We start from the raw sequence: 17,996 nt of genomic DNA, 5'->3' as shown, positions 1-17,996 counted from the left end.
GACATGGAGTCATCTGAGCACCGATCGGTTTCAGAAATCAACCCTTCGCAGACTGCGAACAGTGGGGACATCCCTCCACGCTATGTGGTGCAGCATGTGGACTTGCAAGTGGCGTACACTTCGCTAGTAGTAAGGCGCTATTGAATGCACATGGATCGCTGAGGGATATTGAATAATGGGGAACGGTAGTTCCAACATCGAGGAGCAACCGGAGAAGTATGATGCAAAGATTAATCCACAACGTCCGCGGGCCTGGGTTGGCGATGGGCATTGTGCCAGAGAAAATCCGCATATCTATTGGTACAGTCATGAGAAAATAGGGATCCACTGCCAGTAAGGTTTATATTCGGGCAAAGTTACAGCCTTCAGGTTATGCAGAGCACGCGATTGTTCATCATCGAAGCCAGGGCTATCGTATTCCGCGAGGGATATACGATCTTACCGATTGATGATTTTGGCCGTTGCACTTGGCTAATTTTGTGGGGAAGGACGAATGTTTTGCTTTGTGGCCATTTTGAGTGCAATTGTGCGAACCCACATCAGCTTTCTCCACTCCGAGTCGGTTCTCCTTGTTTTTGAATGAAGGAGGCAAGGTGGGCAACACTGCTGTTAGTATTGTGAAGGGAAGAGTTTCTCTTGTTATGGTCTAAGTTTCTGACGCCATTGATCCAGCACCTTTCCAAACAAATGGGAAAGACCCCAGTGTGACGAAATTCCCGTGAGCTGCATGCGCAAGTTGTGAAGTTCCAAAGACATCTTCCGCGAGAGGTTCCGAGTATTGACTGGGGCAAAGGTATTCTGAAGGAACTGCTGCGTCTCAAGGCTGCTGATATCGTTCACAGGGCTGGCGCCGACACTTGTTGCGTTGCCATCCTGCCATACAATATCCCAATCAATTATAGCAGGAACAGCGATGACTTGGAAATTCTCGACCATAAAAGCTGCTTGAATTGCTGCAGCCATGAAAATAGCGTAAGGTAGGTGTATGACATGTGACCGGCCCACAGGTAATTTTTGGATAAGATCGCGAATGGCAAATGCATGAAGGAGAGCGCGCCGTGCATCACAAGTTGCTGTCCATGACTTGATGTCGTGGTAATGTTGACGTGCCTGAGTCGAACGCTGGCGGAATATCTTCTCCGAAACCTGGCATGCATCGCATATTAGGTCGCAAAGCGTCCGTATCGACACAGTCATACTGATAAAGATGCAGTGCCAGCGAAGTAACAGTTCTGCTGTGTTTGGCGATGTTGTAATTTGGGAGCGGTATAGACGAAGCATGGCGTTACAGATCTCACGACGTGATGGTGTGCCTATCGTGCGACCACCAGCATCAGCCTCTTCCGAGACCATGGATTGTAGGCTTTCAAGAACAACACGCATGGCAAGTTCTGGGATCTGTTTCGAAAGACAAGCTTCACTAGGCTGGAAAAGAGCGTAGATGAAGTCCCGGAAAGTCATGTCGAAATGATCGCCCTTTCCCATCTCCTGGATCCAGTCGTTTGGAGTGGCAGCGTCGAAGGCTTCAACAGAGACTGGCATTGGTAGTGCATTTGCACCGTGGCGTACACAGGTTGGATTCCCAGAGAACTGTGCAATTAGCCCATCTAGGATGTAGTGAGTAAGGAGCGCTCGTAATTGAGCTTCTGAAACTGCCCATGTTCTCCACGCTTCGGCCTTTTCAGTTTCGGGTGCCGATATGCTTGGCACTGTAGTTCTTCTTGCTATGCTTGACGCGAACATGCCGCATTCACGAGACCAGTAGAAGCCCAGACCGTGAAACACTTGACTTGTCATGCGCAAAGTATATGTTCCTGACATGATAGCGTATAGCTGTCCAAGGGCAGCCGTTTGAACAAGCTGTACCCCATCACAGTTATCATGCGGTCCACGATGGGACATCAAGGTTGGCCAGGACGTTGCAACGACAGCATGCGCCAGTGACCACAAGGATTCGCCCTGCAGAGTGCCCAGGTCAATTTGAGAGCTATCACTCTAGTGACATGAATTCTGAGCGCGAGATAACAAAAGACAAAGAAATCATGGCAAACTCACTCGCGCCCCAGCCTCACTAGAGTCAATGAAGGAAGACCCAAGCGCCAGCATGTTGAGAAGTAAAGGTGACCCACAGTCACGAGCGTGGAATGTGGGTCTATGGATGATTGGGAAAGTAGGCAGGAATATTGTGAAAAAGAATTCCATGCATTCGTCAAAGAAAGACGAGGCGACGTCAGTATTTTCGAGTTCAGCAACAAGCTTCCCTGGCAGCTCTTTGATGACCTGGCTTAAAGCGTGTATTGCATCCCTGCTGACATCGACAGAACTTGTTGGCATACTTTCATCGATAGAACCAGTAGACAAGCATGTCTGTCCCTCCGGAATAGCTTGTGCATAAGTGGATATGGGTAAAGCCAGATTCAGGGTTTCGTGATCTGATCTCAAGAGTGTGAAAATGTCTTCTGAGGCAAGACCCCAGTCAAAACCAAAGTCTTGATCATCATAGCCACCAGCCATAGACGTATAGACCTCAGGCTGGTCTGTATTACCGCCTAGCCCGAACGCTGCGGAAGAAGTTATGTACCTTGCATCAGGATGAGCTCCAGACTCCTCTCGGGGCAAGTTATTCTCGTCAACTAAGTCGGCAGCAGGGTCCGAGACTGGGTGCCTCATAGAGAGCACCGAAGGCACATGTAGTTGCGAGGCCGAACTCGATTCAACGGTGGCTTTAGACGGCAAATTGCCGTCTGCCAGCTGTGAATCTAGGCTCCCAGTGCCGTCTACTCGACTTCGGGAAGCATCGTGCAACTTGCTGTGACGAAGCATAGAGTCCTGGCGGCCAAAACATCGCCAACACACTGGACATGCGAATGGTTTCAAGCCCAAGTGAGTTCGTTCATGCCGCGTAAGATGCTCTGCCTTGGGAAAGGCGCGACCACATCTCTCATGAGAGCACACGTATCTTCGGATTGGTGTGGAGCGCTGACGGCCTAAATGTGTCCGTCAGTTTGCAGGGCTTGTCATCACAGGACTGATGTTCTTATGCGTACTAGATGACTGGCCATGCGCCGCCATTTATGTATATCCGAATATCTCAGACGCATGAAGCTGGTCGAAGCTCATAAGAACGGATTGCTGGAGCTGAAGTAACGCGTGCGTGAGACTCTATCATAGATCATAGGCCCGGTGCGATGCATGTAGAGATGGTTAGCGGTTCTCTGGATTTAGAACCACGTAAATATGACCCTCTCAGCACTCGGAGACGACCTGTGGCTGCAATATAGCAAGAAGAAGACTCTCATGAGTGTCTACAGATCTTGAGGTAAGTAAGTAACTGAGACTCGAAATGGTATTATTGTCTTGGCATGCGGGGAGAGGAAGTGGAAGACACGCCTAACTACCCGCGTGTGGACGCTTAAACTAGCTCACACCCAGGCAAGTAACGGGCAATGAACTGGGTGCCAATACCAAACTCCGTCCCGGTGGGCAGGCACCTAGCAGGTCATAGTCTCTGTGCTGAAGCGAACTCGATTTCGGAGTACGTCGTACCCATCACCTACCTATATGCAACTTCGTGGGGCCTAGGTACTTCGGCATATAACTACCTAGGTAAGTGCCAAATGCTAGTTAACTAGTAACTAGTGAAGCACTCAGCCTTTTCTTTACTCAAGCCTCGATCCGCATCTGCTAAATAACCAGTTATATTAAACCTTTGAGAGGACAGAAATGCAATGAGTCAGACCTCTCTCGCGGCTATCGATGGATACAGAGTCATCCATTGATAGTAGGTCACTGATAACCTCCCGTAACTGGCCCCAATTAACTAGCGTTCGCATTGAGTACAGCATGGTATGGCAGACATGAAGTAGACCAGGTGATGAAATCTTCTAACTCGCAGGTCTGAGGGGCACTCACTTCTACATTGATTATGTTTACCTGAGAGAACAGGCTGCCTCGTTGGCAAACCGCCAAATACTCCCTCTCAGCACGAAAGCATGAACCGCACCAAACAAAGGAAACGGACTCTAACTAGGCACCGGTTGCCTTGCCTCAGCCCCAATCATTTTGCTTCGCGTTTGTGTCACGCGGTTTGGAGCGACCTCAACGATTGCTCAACCTGTGTTTGAGATACTCTGAACCTCGTTGAAGATCTATTTCTGCCTACTTGAGCGAATTTCTCATCTTCCTTGCCGCCATCACTCCGTGATATATCTTGTTGTCAACTCCTCGCTACCATTTCAAAGCTCTCCATTCTCTCTGGCGTCGTGACAACTCCTACCTCCTTAATGGTTCAGCCTTATCAGACTATCAGCACAAAAACCCGTCCTGATGTGTAATCTACTAGTTCCTCTTTGTCCCTTCGTTCTCCATTCCGTGAGGACATCCGCAGAACGTGAAAACTGGTCCCGTGGACACTCAGATGCCAGGATACTGTATCAATATCTGTCCAAGTCTCCAAATGACTATGCTCAACATCGGTCGAGACAAGAGCCTCCGAACGCTCAAAAAATTCCTCTGGCTCAGACATATACTAAGCTTTACGACCGAACCAGTTGGCATACATGCTCGTGCTTTTTCAGACGGGTCACTATCCTGCATCCAATGCCGGGGCCCAGCCGTCCAATCTTTGGAATGGCCTACCGCCATTGTAAACGCTGCTCTAGTGCTGCTAAAACAGTCAGACCGATGCGCATGGGTGGAATTGGAGACAAGGGAGACCCTTATTTGAATCGATGCATTTTTGCTGGAGCCAGATGGCGTTTTGAGAATGGATTTGAAGACGAATATGAGAAAATCGGCGAGAACATGAGATTCTCACCCGAGGACGCACACGCAGCAAAGGTCATTCGTCCAGTGGACTTTGTAGGACGATATGATGGGTATCAAAAGCATGGCCAGAACCTACCGGTTGGATATCCAGAGTACGGTGAACAACAAGCTCGACCTCACAAAGAAGGCTGGAAGACCGTTCATGATATGCGAACCTTAGACTCAGCAAACATAACTTACAGCGAGGACCTTGACAGATATTTGGCTGAGACTTATTCCTCCAAGATCCGCTTGAATACCTGATATTCTGGTACCATCTTGCCACGTACCTTCCAATCCATCCAGCGGACGCCCTGCATGAGTTTTAGGACATCAGAGCAATCGAGAGTCCATCAAAGCTTGGGTTGTTTTGTCGGCTTGGTGGAACCATACCCAATCTTTACTATGGGATCAAAGACGAAGCCTGCCCGAAAAGTAATTCTTATCAGAATTGATACTGCTCTCGCCCTCACTAAAAGACATTATGAAAGCCCAGGACTCAACAAGATGTCCAGTACCATCGACATGGCCTTTATTTACTCTTCCTTCTGATTTGAACAAGTATCCTGGCGGCTCTGAAGGACATCTTAGAAGACCGGCAACAATACAAGCCCCTGGAAACCTAGAAAATAGTATCGTACCAATTCTGAACAAGCTGGCCGGAAGTCGCAGTTGTGGCCTTGCACGAGCACATTGAATGACCTGCATTCAAGCTATTAAGTAATATTTTGTGACAGTGGTAATGCGTATTGGAGGATGATGATGCCATCGCCTTCTCCAGTAAACTCGCAAGGATTCATGGAAGGACTTGTCAAAACGGTAGAAGCATTAACTATAGCATCCCGGGTTTAATAGGTGGCCTGTGGGGCCCCTCAGGTCTGAGATTCGCGAGGATGAAGGTTCATAGGCACAGATATCTCATTATTAGTTCCATGCCCCAAGTTGTTCAACCATGCACAAGTTAAAGTGCTACGGGAGTAACCTGCCAAGTGATATTGACGGCACACAGGCTTCCCGTTGAACTTTGCTTTTTCTTACCCATTTCCATAGGCGTGATGTGACCCTCTTTGCCCAACCTACGTCATGAAGTTCCTTCGACATTTGTCCATGTGGCTTTCAGTGGTTGATCTGCACGCCATGCCCCCACAAAAGCCAGCCTGATCATCCTCAACCAACGCGTGGCTGGCAAGGTCATACCAATCAAAAGCCCGAATGAAGCGACCTTCAAGGCTTGGACGATGGTGCAATACAATCCCTGCGTCTCTGATCTCGCGAAGGGCACACGACTACATACTGCTGAAATCCTACTTATCAGGATACACGACCATGACTTTAGCTATTAGTATCTTCACACCATTGAGTTCTCGGTTCTTGATTTAATCGATTTACTCACTTCCAGAACCTCCTCTTGACTATGGCCGACGACAAAACCGTCGTCGATGGGAGCAACAATGACTTTCGCAATAGGTTGGGGAGTGAAGTCGCTGCCGGAATCGACGATCTGAGTGCAATCCCTAAAGGAACAATCGATCCTGTCTATGAAGCCAAAGCCAGGGTTTTGAACAGAGCCATCCAGGACATTGGAATGGGGTGGGTGAAATGCGCCTTTTCAATATATCTAACTCACTTGCTAATGGCGCCCTAGTCGATATCAATGGCAATTGTTCATCGTCGTCGGCTTCGGTTGGGCAATGGATAATTTATGGCCGATTACTACGTCGCTCATTTTCACCCCAATCACGAATGAATTTAGCCCTACACGACCACCGCTCTTGACTCTGTCACAAAATATCGGCCTCCTTGCGGGCGCTATGTTTTGGGGGGTAAGTGTACTTTGTTCCTCAACACTCTTTGGAAACATAAGCCTCGGACGATAGTGTCAGTTTCTATGTCTATCCCGTTGGCTGACTTTCGATATTAAATAGTTTGGATGCGACTTGTTCGGTCGCCGGCTAGCATTCAATGCAACTCTTCTCATAATTGCCGTCTTGTGAGTTGTCCAAGTCAACGATATTGTCGTGGGCTGTCCGACTGAAGAAACTAACACGGATCTTGCAGTGGGCTTGTTGCGGCTGGGTCGCCCAATTTCGCGGCGATAGGATGCTTTGCTGCTCTATGGTCGTTCGGAGTTGGTGGTAATCTTCCTGTGAGGATATCGGTGCCTTCTCCTGTGTGAAATATTGACCTTGTTATAGGTCGATAGCGCCATCTTTCTCGAATTCCTTCCAGGCTCGCATCAGTATCTTCTGACTGTGCTATCAATTGATTGGGCATTAGCACAGCTTGTGGCAACACTAATTGCATGGCCACTTCTCGGAAATCTTACCTGCCAGCAGGATGAGACATGTACACGATCCGGGAACATGGGATGGAGATATTACATGCTCGCAGTTGGAGGAATCACCTTTATAATGTTCTTGATTAGATTTGTACTCTTCACGATATACGAGTCTCCCAAGTACAACATGGGGAAAGGGAATGACGAAGAAGCCGTCAGAATTGTCCATGAAGTTGCGCGTCGCAATGGTAAGACGACTACCTTGACAGTCGAGGATCTGAAAGCTTGTGAAGTTCTGGGGAATGGCCGGGCCCAGCAGACGGATGCTTCAGCTGCCATCAAGAGAAAACTGCAGTCTCTCAATCTGACACATGTCCGATCATTATTTGCGACAAGGAAACTTGCCTTGAGCACCGGTTTGATCATGCTGATATGGGCTTTTATCGGACTTGGTTACCCGTAAGAAGCAATGCAATCCCGACCCGATTGAACTTGACTAACACTCATATCAGACTTTATAATGCCTACCTACCGTACTTACAAGCCATTCGGGGTGCTGAATTTGGGGATGGTTCAACTTACATCACTTATCGTAACTCTGCCATCATCGCGGTTCTTGGCATTCCTGGAGCTCTTCTCGGTGGTGCCATGGTCGAGATCAAGAGTTTTGGTCGGAAGGGAACATTGGCCCTATCTACGGTCCTGACTGGAGTGTTCCTATACTGCTCTACCACGGCGAAAACTTCTGATGCTCTACTTGGATGGAACTGCGCATATAATTTCACAAGCAACATCATGTATGCCGTGCTTTATGCCTATACCCCAGAGGTGAGTTTTTCATGCCTCCACACCAGCAGTGATAAGCCTCGCAAGTCACCGAAGTGCTGATGAAAATGTCTGATTAGGTATTCCCCACGAAAGATCGTGGAACAGGCAATGCGCTTGCAGCGACTGCGAACCGCGTTTTTGGCATCATGGCTCCTATCATCGCCATGTTTGCCAATCTGGAGACTGTCGCGCCAGTCTACACCTCTGGTGCATTGTTCATCGCTGCAGGAATCGCAGTGGTCGCACTGCCATTCGAGAGTCAAGGTAAAGCAAGCCTGTAGAGCTCATGGGATATACCATGGCATGGTCGGAAAAGTAAAGAACAGATCAGGTGATGTAGCTGAAAACAACTGGAGCTCTAACGGGGGAAGCCCGAGGCACGAGGCTGAGGGGTCAGGGGAAATCATGCACTTTGAATGATCACCAAGACTGGATAAGACGTGAACGCTAAAGAGCATGGTCCATAGTATCACGCATGATATTATCGACTTGAGAACCAATCAATCAAGATATACTGAGGATCTGCATTCCTTGGAGGCTACTATCATTCGGATTTATACTATTGAAGATTGAGCTTGTTGTTTGTTCACTCACAACTAATAATCCACTGCTATGCCATGAATAACCGCAAACTCTAGCACAATGAAAGCCACATAGCCCACCAGCATGACAGCCCCAATCCACCGACAATACCTGCCACCAATCCAGATTGTGAGGGTGAAAGCAAGTGTTGAAGTCCACAACACCCCCAGTTCAGCCACATTCACGCTGCCCCTCTTCAAATCCCCTGACGTGTCAAGCATGACAACACCCAGACACAGGGAGAGCAGGAATATATTGCTTCCCGCAGTGTTGGCAACGAGGATGCCAACATGGCCCCGGGAGCCACTGACAATCGCGACAAACTTCTCCGGGAGCGTTGTTGCGATCGCCAGAACCACCACGCCGAAAAGTACGTCGGATATACCAAGCTCGTCTATGATTGTGGTGGCGGAGTGAGCGAGTACATAGCCAGATAGACATATGGCGAGGAAGCCGAGGATGAGGTAGGAGATATGGTAAGACAGACTGCGCCGTGGCCGGCCAGTCCTCCTCGTGGGAGCTGCTTCGGTGGATTCGCCAACGTGATCTAGGTGGCCAGATGACCCAAAGACAGGTGATCCGTCTCGTACGTCCGTATCTCCATTGAGGTAAAGGGGTGTTCTCTCTGTCGGATCTATAATCTCATCGCTATCACTGCTGCTGGTGTCACTGCTATCATCATCAGAGTCCTCGGGCGCGGTTAGGCTACCCCTACTTATTGCCCATGCCACAGAGCCGATGTAAAGAGCGAAAAACGCAACCAGCAATGCCCCACAGATTTGCCATACCGATCTCCTTGGGAAGTATATGACTGGTAAAATGGTAGTTGTCAAAGCAAGTAGCAGCAGGGTATAGGTTCGTGAGCTCCTATCAAATTCGAGTGATGCGCCCCCCGGATGACATAAAAGACCCAGCGAAAAAGCTCCTAGGATGTTCGAGATAGCAGAACCGACGACATTCCCGAGAGCTAACGAAGCTCGTCGGTGTGCAAGTGATGCAATGACGACTGCAAGCTGGGGTGGAAGGTTCAGTCAGGGGACCGAAGTTCAGAGACTAGTTGGAAAAGTGGTACAAACCTCCTCCCACTCCCCGCCTGCCGTCAGAAGTCCAACGATCGTCTCTGGTATTCCAGTCCGGCGAACAACGATGGCGGCGTGATCGATGAATTTGTCGGCTCCAAATTCCAGAACGAAGAGCGTGGTGACGAGAACCGCAACATTGTACGTGACTACATCAGCATTGGCCATATCATCAACAACATTCAGGTGATGATTGACAAATCTGAACATGGTCCAGATGCTCCGAACTGTGCCGATATCTCCAGAAGAAGAATCCCTCCCCCTGTTTGGTTGTGCTGTGGCCTGTCAAGCTTTGCAAATCAGCGCGACGAACTTGGCTGATCGAGTCTCAACATGGGCTTTTGAGTTGAATCAAAGATAGAGCAGTCACCAATTGTGGTAATGGTGCTGGAGGTGACTTCCATACGTAAGATCAAGTGGCGCTTTTCCCTGATTTAATGGTCCGAGGTCTGTAGGAGGTCCCCCGGCTTCCTGGAGTCCACTCGAGACTACTTAACTGACTAGTTTAGCTGGTTCAACCAGAACTGCTAACTTACTCGTACTCCTCCTGTACAATATATGTACCTAGGTAGGTAAGAAGTCATCGGAGGAAGCTTCCTAGCTATTACCTGTGTAAGTGCGTTTGCGGACCGTACAGACTAGGGTTAACTCTGAAGCAACCACTCGCGTCGCTTGTAGCTCTCACAAGCAGCACACAGAGCCCTGTTTTGACTTCACTAGTTTTTCGGCCTGCCGACTCGGCGCTATGTCCCGCTTGCTTCCCCAACATACCTAGGTAGTCTGCGGGATCGTTCAACCTCAAAGTCCTGTACGACACATCTCATTTCTCGTGCTCTCTAAGATCTGCTTGGATGACGGACATTAATTATCAGCTCGATGGCTGGACATCGTATGAGGCTGCCCAAGGCCTGTGAGCATTGCCGGCGTACGAAGAAGAAATGTCATCCTCCGTTTCCTTGTCAGTCATGCTCCCGGGCTGGCCTAAATTGTACCGTCCGTCAAAAGGCCAGGTACGGTTGCCTGTCATTCTCACTGCTGTGCCCCTGATCTGAAAGTATTGCCAGGCCTCTTCGAACCTTTAAAAACAGTGCTATTCCGGCTGGAGCCACTGAAGATGACACAAGCTCCCAAGTATCCGTTTCCGTGGACTCAAATCGACCACTGTTGTCAACTCAATATCGCAGACCTCGACTTTCTCCTCCTACCGCCGGATCAAAGGCACAGGATCCCTTCGATGTGATTCGCCTGCTTGTCGCCAACGAAGCTTCCGACAGGGAGTGTAAGCTATTCGTTTTCTTTGTCAAGGAGTCTTTGCTACCACTCAGCAGATATTAAGCCATTGTGCGAGCTCCCTGAACCAATTTCGGCTTCAGTATCCCGCATGGCCGGGCCTGGGACCCTGAATCAACCCAGTATCATCTCAGCTGTCGCCAATGTCACGTTTTTCGACATTGATAGAATGCTAAATGCGACGGTGGAATCACAAGGCCTACCAACAGAGCTTCTCAATATGCACCAACTACGGCAATCTGCCAGTGATCTGTTCACCCATTCAATCCAAGACAACCTCCTGGGAGATATCGACCTTCGCCAAACCAACGTCCCATTAGACCGGCTAAGTCTTCTTTTCGCGACTCTTGCTCTTCATAGCTTTCCGAACCCTGATCCTCATAGTATGCCGGCGTTCCTTGAACTATCAACCATCATGACTGACAATTATGCGGGGGAACCAACGGTAGACCTTGTATCAGCGATTTTCATCCAACATACTTGCGTGCTTCGGACGGGCACTGGGAACAGGAGCCGGAGTTTGATCGCTCATGCAGTACAGGTTGCTCACGATTTGGGTATTCAGAATCCAGACCACGACGCTGACCCGCAACATCTACGGATATACCTTATGATTTACTTTGCAGACCAGTAAGTGAGTACAGTCACGGATAATGCATTACTAAGTTCCCGTAGGTACTGTGCCTTGACACATAATACGGCGCCTTGCATAAAGGCAACGGATATGTCCCCAGAGCTTTTCGACCCTCTTCTGGTCAGATATCCAAGACTGCAAAGATTTGTGAAGCTCATTTCGCTCAATGGTCGAGTTTTAGAATCAATATACACTAGACCCTATACCTACGATGCTGTGATAGATCTAGAGTCTATTATGGGCAACGTTTGTGCAGCTATTGGGAAGCCTATGTCTTCTGACGGACAAAGTGGACAGTCCATTGAGTTCCACTATGAGAATCTGGTACAAATACACGTATTCTGGTAAGAACCTGCAGATCATGTTGCAACCTACTTGTCTGACCACCTTTCAGGTCCCGAATGATTTTACGGGCACCCCTTCTCCTCTCAGAAAGACACTGGATCTCATCATTGAGTGTTTGCCTCCGTGCAGCCCAAATGTTGCTGTCCATCTATTTCGACATTCTTAGACCCGTCATTATGTTCATGGCAACTACAGCTCTGCAATCCTACGATGAGACCCTGAAAAGACAGCTTCAAACCACCATCGTGTTGCCTCCAACCTGGAGACAAGTCCGCCGAATCGCCGCCTCCATATTCATCATCATATATGCGTATTGGAAAGGAGAAGCTTCGCACGAAGAGGCTTCTCGATCGGCTGCTATGGCCCTTGCGCTGTTAGAGTTCCAGCGAACTAGATGGAAAGCTGAAGTTCAACCCGCCATCACAACTGTTCGAGGACTTGTCACCTTTAGCGGTCTCGAAGTTAAATCATTTATGCAGCAGCTCGTGCCAGACGCAACTGCTGCCTACCTCACGATAATATCAGAGGAAGGAGTTGCAGAGAACGAATACGAAGTTGATCATACCCCTGTGGAGGACAACTGGGTGGCCAGGCCTCTCGAACAGTCGGCTCCCATGGCAACAACGGCGTGGTGGGAACAGAACGATCTTGAAAACATTTTTGATGCGGTGTCGTTTCATGACCTTTCCAGCTTTGGACTATGGGAGAACAATTAAGCAGTTATCATGTACATCACCCGAAACTCGTCACCCATATACAAATTTTCCAACCCTTGGCGAAATGCATGGCTTTTCCCATATCTCGCCTTGATCTTCTGCATCGACCTCGACCGACGGATGATACATACATCAGCTCACAACGAATACCTGAAAAAGCTATTCTCTACATCAGTTTGGTCGCTGAACGCTGCTGTGAGAGCTGCAGCTGTATCGACTCTGCCAAACTTTCGATCACGGACCGAATTCTGCCACTGAAGGTAGGCTCGAAGTGAGAGACTACCAAATATCGATAGGCATGCCGTTGCAATTGTTGCTTTGAAGCATGTGGGATAATGTTCGTGTACCTCCTGACTTTTAATAGTCAATGGAGCGACGCCATTTGAGATACCCCATGCGCACCAGATCAAGCCTGAGGTGAAGGCTTTTTTGGTATGGCCTGCTGTGTTAGCTCCTGCGAGGGCAAGCATCATCATATATGCGGCTGCGAAACATCCCAATAGGATGAAACCAGTGATAGCACCGCCTCTACCAGTCGACCAATTCATCTTCCACACAAGGATGGAGCCAATAATCACAGGAACCTCCACCACGGCCATGACAATGGTACGGGTGTTCTGGGTGTACGTACCGATCGCTCCGGCTATGATTAAAGTGACCACGACGCAGGCTCCCGTTGCGCCCACTAGAAGAATGGACTTGAGATGTGGATAGCCGAAACTATTAACGATGATCGAACCAAACCCGGAGACACTGCCATTGACGAAGTGTATAGAGAAGGTTGTGAAAAACATCATCCACGTCTTAGGATCTGTAAGTGCGTCCTTGACCTGGTATAATTTGAACTTTTTGTTCTCGATGCCAGTCTGCTCGGAGCGCATCCTTTCAACAGAGACAATTTTCTCCCGGTCATTGAAGAAACGGGCAGTGGTCTGATTATCCGGCAATGTAACGACCAGAAAGAGACCCCATAAAATGGTGGCGGCACCCAGAATCAGGTATTGGTATTTCCATTGTTGGAGGCTGCCGTGGATATGACCAATCCCGTAAACGAGCAGAGAGCCTACCAAAGACCCAAAGCCACAAGATGTGTACCATATCGAGAATCGGAGAGGCTGCTCTGCCTTCTTCCACCACATTGCAATGACGATGGAAAATCCTGGAGCGACCGCGCATTCTGTAACGCCGAGAAAAAACCTTTCATTTCCCGGTTCAGCTGGAGGGCACTGGACATAAGTTGGGTGGAAGACCGAGGGTTTCATACCTTGCTGCGAGGAAACCGCGATATCCCGTACAAAGGACGGTAAGCATTACTACTGCCCCCCAAACAATGACTGTGCACCCGAGAAATTTCGCAATCGGCAACCGCTGCGCCAGGTACGACGCCGGAAGCACTGGATACATGGTCAGCCCTCTCGCTCCTGTTGTCCCCTGCTTGCACACTTACAGGCCGCCAGACAACCCCAATAGAAGATCATTGTTACATTGGAAAACCTCTTGAGGTTGATTATTGGTTCGTTGGTATGAGGATTGATGCCCTGGACGGTGTACAGATCCAAGTCTTGAATGATACCTACCTGCGCGGCGCCGTTGAGGATGACTTTGTCGATATATTGTATCATGAAGGTGACAATGAGCATTGGCATGATTATCCAGTCGATCTTGCGTACGACGCGCCTCTCCTCCGCCGCAGAAATCGTGCCGATGTATGAATCGTTCACAATCTTAAGGGCAACATCTTCTTCCGCACTGTTTGATGTTGGCCCATCTTTTGCATCAAAGCCAGACTCGGCTTCCTCGGGGGAGATAGTGGTTTTCTCTTCAGTATGCATTGAGAAGTAGGAACAAGTATCTTTCACGACTTGATTGAATTATACTCGGGGTCAAATGATTGTTGGTAGAAACGCTTCAGTCAAGACAATGGCGGGCGAGCTCAGGATCTTTTATGTGCACTGGCCGACCCCCTTTGCACGAGCAGTAAAGCAAGCTTCTTTCCCGCCTGAGGAGACCGTATGGGCCATGAGAGGGTGCTAGAGTACACGATATCCGGGGTCGAATTACCGCTCAATGGTCTATGGGGAATCCCAACGCACCCACACACGCGACTATGGAGACACTGTTGATGGCTGCATCGGAAGTGCCGTCTTCTACCCCGGGACCTACACACTAACGACACCTGGACAGAAGCCGCAAGCCAGAGCCACCTCGGAATGCCCTTTCCAGGAAGAAACTCAAGATAAAGTTCTTTGGTGGTGGCTATATCCGCCCATCGTATATCCGCCCAACAAACCATGCATGACACAGCCACCTGTATATCCGACTTCGTCAGAGTATATCCGCACGAGACATTCGGGAAACCTCACTTCACAAGGAAAGCAGGCGAAGATGGTGACCATTGCTTTGATTGCCGGTTTCCGAAAGAGAAAATGGCTCTCTCTATGTTCGAATGTCTGCCCAATTTGCTTAATGGCAAATGGTCTTCCAGTGTAATTGGAATATCACATTAGTTGCTCAGTTAAGGGAAAGTAATACATAACCGCATTGATCAGTCGACTGCTATCAGAGACACATTTTACTATTGCCAGTTTCCCACAAGGTTAATATCAACTTCTCATCAAGAACTCGCCTTCAACTGGTACGCGCGCCCTCAAGCCACAGTTGAGTCTTGAACATCCTATCTTCGAGACGCAAGCAGCGATGGACCTGAGCGAGGGCTTGCTTTCGTCCCATCAGATCTTAGAAGCGACACTCCACGATGTGCTCACAGACTTCGCCATCCCACTCCCAACTCTTTCTGACGGGCCCGATATTACTTACATAGGTGCAATACCTCCGTCGCAAGAAACGCGTTCTGAGAAGATCAACTTGTCTCTAATCGGTACCATTCCATCACTAGCAAATGCCGTTGCAGCGGCTCAGATATTCTGTGCCCGAAAGGGCAATCGTCAAAATATTGAAGTTGACCTGAGAAGAGGACATAACTATATTGATCCCGACATCGGCATGACGCCAACCCTCAACGGCCAAGAGATCACAGTTGATGTTGTCGTGGGAAATCCGTTCCTCAGAAATATATTTGAGACCAGAGATGGTCGATATGTTGTTTTGAGTGCAGTGTATGTCGATCTGGTTTACAAGTGGACCGCGTTTCTGGGCTGCTCCATGGCAGAGAGCGATGTTCGGGAGAAAGTGAAGCAGTGGAGTGCAAAAGGTATGCAAAACCATGTCAACATGAACATTCCTTCCCGCTCCTGGGCTGACAGGGCAATTCACCTGCCGTTCAGACTTGGAGGGAGCTGCCGAAGAAGCAGGTTTGCCTATGGCGATTTGCCAGACTGAATCATCGTGGCAAGCGCATCCCCATGGCTCCCATCTTGCGAAGCTTCCGTGGGTCCCTGTTGAACACTACCCAACAACTCTTTCTGGACCTTCACCTTCTCCATACTCATTTCTTCCTGCTCATCCATCTCGACCGCTCTCTGGCCTACGTGTGCTTTGCGTTACTCACGCAATTGCTGGTCCTTCTACTGGCCGCACATTGGCCGAGCATGGCGCTTCTGTGCTGCAAATCATGTTCACGCACGGCTTCGAACACGCCTTTGTCTACACATATGCGAACCTCGGTACTGCATCCAGCCGTTTGAACCTCCACAAATTGGCTGATCGTCAGAGACTACAGACATTGGTAAAGGATGCGCACGTTTGGGTTGACAGTTATCGACCAAACGCCATCTCCAAGTTTGGATTCAGCGACAATGAGATACGCAATCTCAATCCTAGCATCATTATATGCCGGGTGCGAGTCTATGGAACCACAGGCCCCTGGAGATCAAAGCCGGGCTTCGACATGCAAGGTTCTGCGTCCAGTGGTCTAATGTGTTTTATGGGAGAGGGTCAGGGGGATGGTAGACCTCGGTGGCCGCCCGGAATGGTCATCAACGACTATACTACAGGGTACTCCGCTGCATTGGCGATTCAGAGCATCATCTTGAAAAGAACCAGAGGCGAGGTTGATGTTCGCGACGGGTGGCTTGTGAGTCCCAGCCTCTGCGGCACCGCGATGGGGATCCTTAAGTACTACAAGACCAGCCGCTTCAAGTCGCCCGCCGACCAGGAGGGTGTTCAAGCCTTGGCCCCCTCGACTCTCGAAGCGCATACTACGCTCGGATATCTGAAAACCCTGGCACCGCTGCCAAAGATGAGCATAACCCCCATGCACTATGCCTTTGGTGTGTTGAGTACCATGGGTTCGAATCCACCAATCTTCCCAGGATATGATGATGGTTATGATGTGCGAAAAGCACTGCCTATGTTGAAAGAAGAGATCCTGCATGAATTGGGTGATACGGCTGTCCAGACCTTGGAGCGTCTGAAGGCCCTTGGAGAAAGGCTAAGGGAGAAGAGAGTTATCACAACGGAAGTCACTGCGCGCAATCACGACATTACATTGACGCGACTGCCAGGGATTCTGCAACGGGGCTAGTCAATATCAATACTGATCAATACTACGCATATTTCCTACTCTTTGTACACTTCCCGAAGTCGAAGACTGCAGCTTAAAGCATTAGATTTCAATGACAGCACGGACGATGGTCCCATTGAAACTTCATTTCCACTCCTAGGTTATCTCCCAAAACAGTAGTCGGTCAACGCTTGCGAGTCGGAACCAGCCAACAGGGCTAATCTAGGAAGTTCAGTGAGGCAATGGAAATGACAACACTATCATTAGGCATAGGCACCCAGTAAGTAGGTCTGAGGTGTAGCGGTGGATTTCTCGAGATGTGGTTGACGAGGCTGAGCAAAGGGCTTGGCGCTTTCCGGGATTGAACGTCGCTGCTGGTCGATGCCGCTTTCAAATCTCTCCACTGTAGGCCGCAATGTGTGTCTATGACAGCCTTGTGAGAATGCCTGCAGAGATGGAGTACTATCTCCTACTGTGGAGATTGCTAGCTAATCTTCCCTCATTAGGAATTGTGTAGGCTCAGATGCAACGTCGCTACCTTAGCCACCTACTCAGCCTCGCAATGGCTTCCATACTAGGGTCCAGCAACTTCACTTCACAATTCTCTCTGACATCTTGTCTTCTCAATACCTCAACTGCGTGTCTGAACTTGGGCCACCGCCCTCGGCTTATTCTATGGCTCAATTCTCGTCAGACAATGGCGGGTACGATGCTCTGGATGCTGGACAGCGTCAAATAAGAGCCCTCTGTATTCTTCCGGGCAGCGGGGACGATACAATTTGGTGCGAGTTTCGTGTCACTGCGCTTAAGAACGAGAATGTTGATTTTGAGGCCTTGTCTTATGTTTGGGGAACCGAAGACAGTCCACATTCAATCCACGTGAACGGACGCCCGCGAAGGATAAAGGCAAACTTTTTCGCAGCCTTGCAGCACTTGCGTAGGTCGGATCAGCAGCGCATTATCTGGATCGACGCGC

The 17,996-nt window shown here is 49.3% G+C and overlaps 7 protein-coding genes across 7 annotated transcripts; 4 read left to right on the top strand and 3 right to left on the bottom strand.

Moving 5' to 3' along the window:
* Positions 1-639: 639 nt before the first annotated feature.
* Positions 640-2,670, bottom strand: LTR84_011510 (uncharacterized protein; the record flags this gene model as incomplete). Its single annotated transcript, XM_064855039.1, has 2 exons — positions 640-1,995; positions 2,056-2,670. 2 exons carry the CDS (start codon positions 2,668-2,670, stop codon positions 640-642), a joined length of 1,971 nt encoding a protein of 656 aa, XP_064708628.1.
* A 1,929-nt stretch (positions 2,671-4,599) lies between these two features.
* On the top strand, positions 4,600-5,070 carry LTR84_011509 (uncharacterized protein; the record flags this gene model as incomplete). Its single annotated transcript, XM_064855038.1, has 1 exon — positions 4,600-5,070. The coding sequence occupies one exon, from the start codon at positions 4,600-4,602 to the stop codon at positions 5,068-5,070; it is 471 nt and encodes a 156-aa protein (XP_064708627.1).
* A 1,150-nt stretch (positions 5,071-6,220) lies between these two features.
* On the top strand, positions 6,221-8,193 carry LTR84_011508 (uncharacterized protein; the record flags this gene model as incomplete). The annotated part of the gene is made up of 7 exons (XM_064855037.1): positions 6,221-6,396; positions 6,452-6,629; positions 6,732-6,796; positions 6,865-6,952; positions 7,002-7,543; positions 7,597-7,912; positions 7,990-8,193. 7 exons carry the CDS (start codon positions 6,221-6,223, stop codon positions 8,191-8,193), a joined length of 1,569 nt encoding a protein of 522 aa, XP_064708626.1.
* A 315-nt stretch (positions 8,194-8,508) lies between these two features.
* On the bottom strand, positions 8,509-9,741 carry LTR84_011507 (uncharacterized protein; the record flags this gene model as incomplete). Its single annotated transcript, XM_064855036.1, has 2 exons — positions 8,509-9,507; positions 9,571-9,741. The coding sequence occupies 2 exons, from the start codon at positions 9,739-9,741 to the stop codon at positions 8,509-8,511; spliced, it is 1,170 nt and encodes a 389-aa protein (XP_064708625.1).
* Positions 9,742-10,954: 1,213 nt separating this feature from the next.
* Positions 10,955-12,558, top strand: LTR84_011506 (uncharacterized protein; the record flags this gene model as incomplete). The annotated part of the gene is made up of 3 exons (XM_064855035.1): positions 10,955-11,493; positions 11,539-11,841; positions 11,892-12,558. 3 exons carry the CDS (start codon positions 10,955-10,957, stop codon positions 12,556-12,558), a joined length of 1,509 nt encoding a protein of 502 aa, XP_064708624.1.
* A 137-nt stretch (positions 12,559-12,695) lies between these two features.
* LTR84_011505 (uncharacterized protein) lies at positions 12,696-14,390 on the bottom strand (the record flags this gene model as incomplete). Its single annotated transcript, XM_064855034.1, has 3 exons — positions 12,696-13,755; positions 13,823-13,952; positions 14,006-14,390. 3 exons carry the CDS (start codon positions 14,388-14,390, stop codon positions 12,696-12,698), a joined length of 1,575 nt encoding a protein of 524 aa, XP_064708623.1.
* An 865-nt stretch (positions 14,391-15,255) lies between these two features.
* On the top strand, positions 15,256-17,041 carry LTR84_011504 (uncharacterized protein; the record flags this gene model as incomplete). Its single annotated transcript, XM_064855033.1, has 2 exons — positions 15,256-15,769; positions 15,843-17,041. 2 exons carry the CDS (start codon positions 15,256-15,258, stop codon positions 17,039-17,041), a joined length of 1,713 nt encoding a protein of 570 aa, XP_064708622.1.
* Positions 17,042-17,996: the final 955 nt, after the last annotated feature.

Source organism: Exophiala bonariae (assembly GCF_035927105.1).
Source record: "Exophiala bonariae strain CCFEE 5792 chromosome Unknown scaffold_6, whole genome shotgun sequence".
Lineage (NCBI taxonomy): Eukaryota > Fungi > Ascomycota > Eurotiomycetes > Chaetothyriales > Herpotrichiellaceae > Exophiala > Exophiala bonariae.
This window is presented reverse-complemented; position numbering and strand designations above follow the sequence as displayed.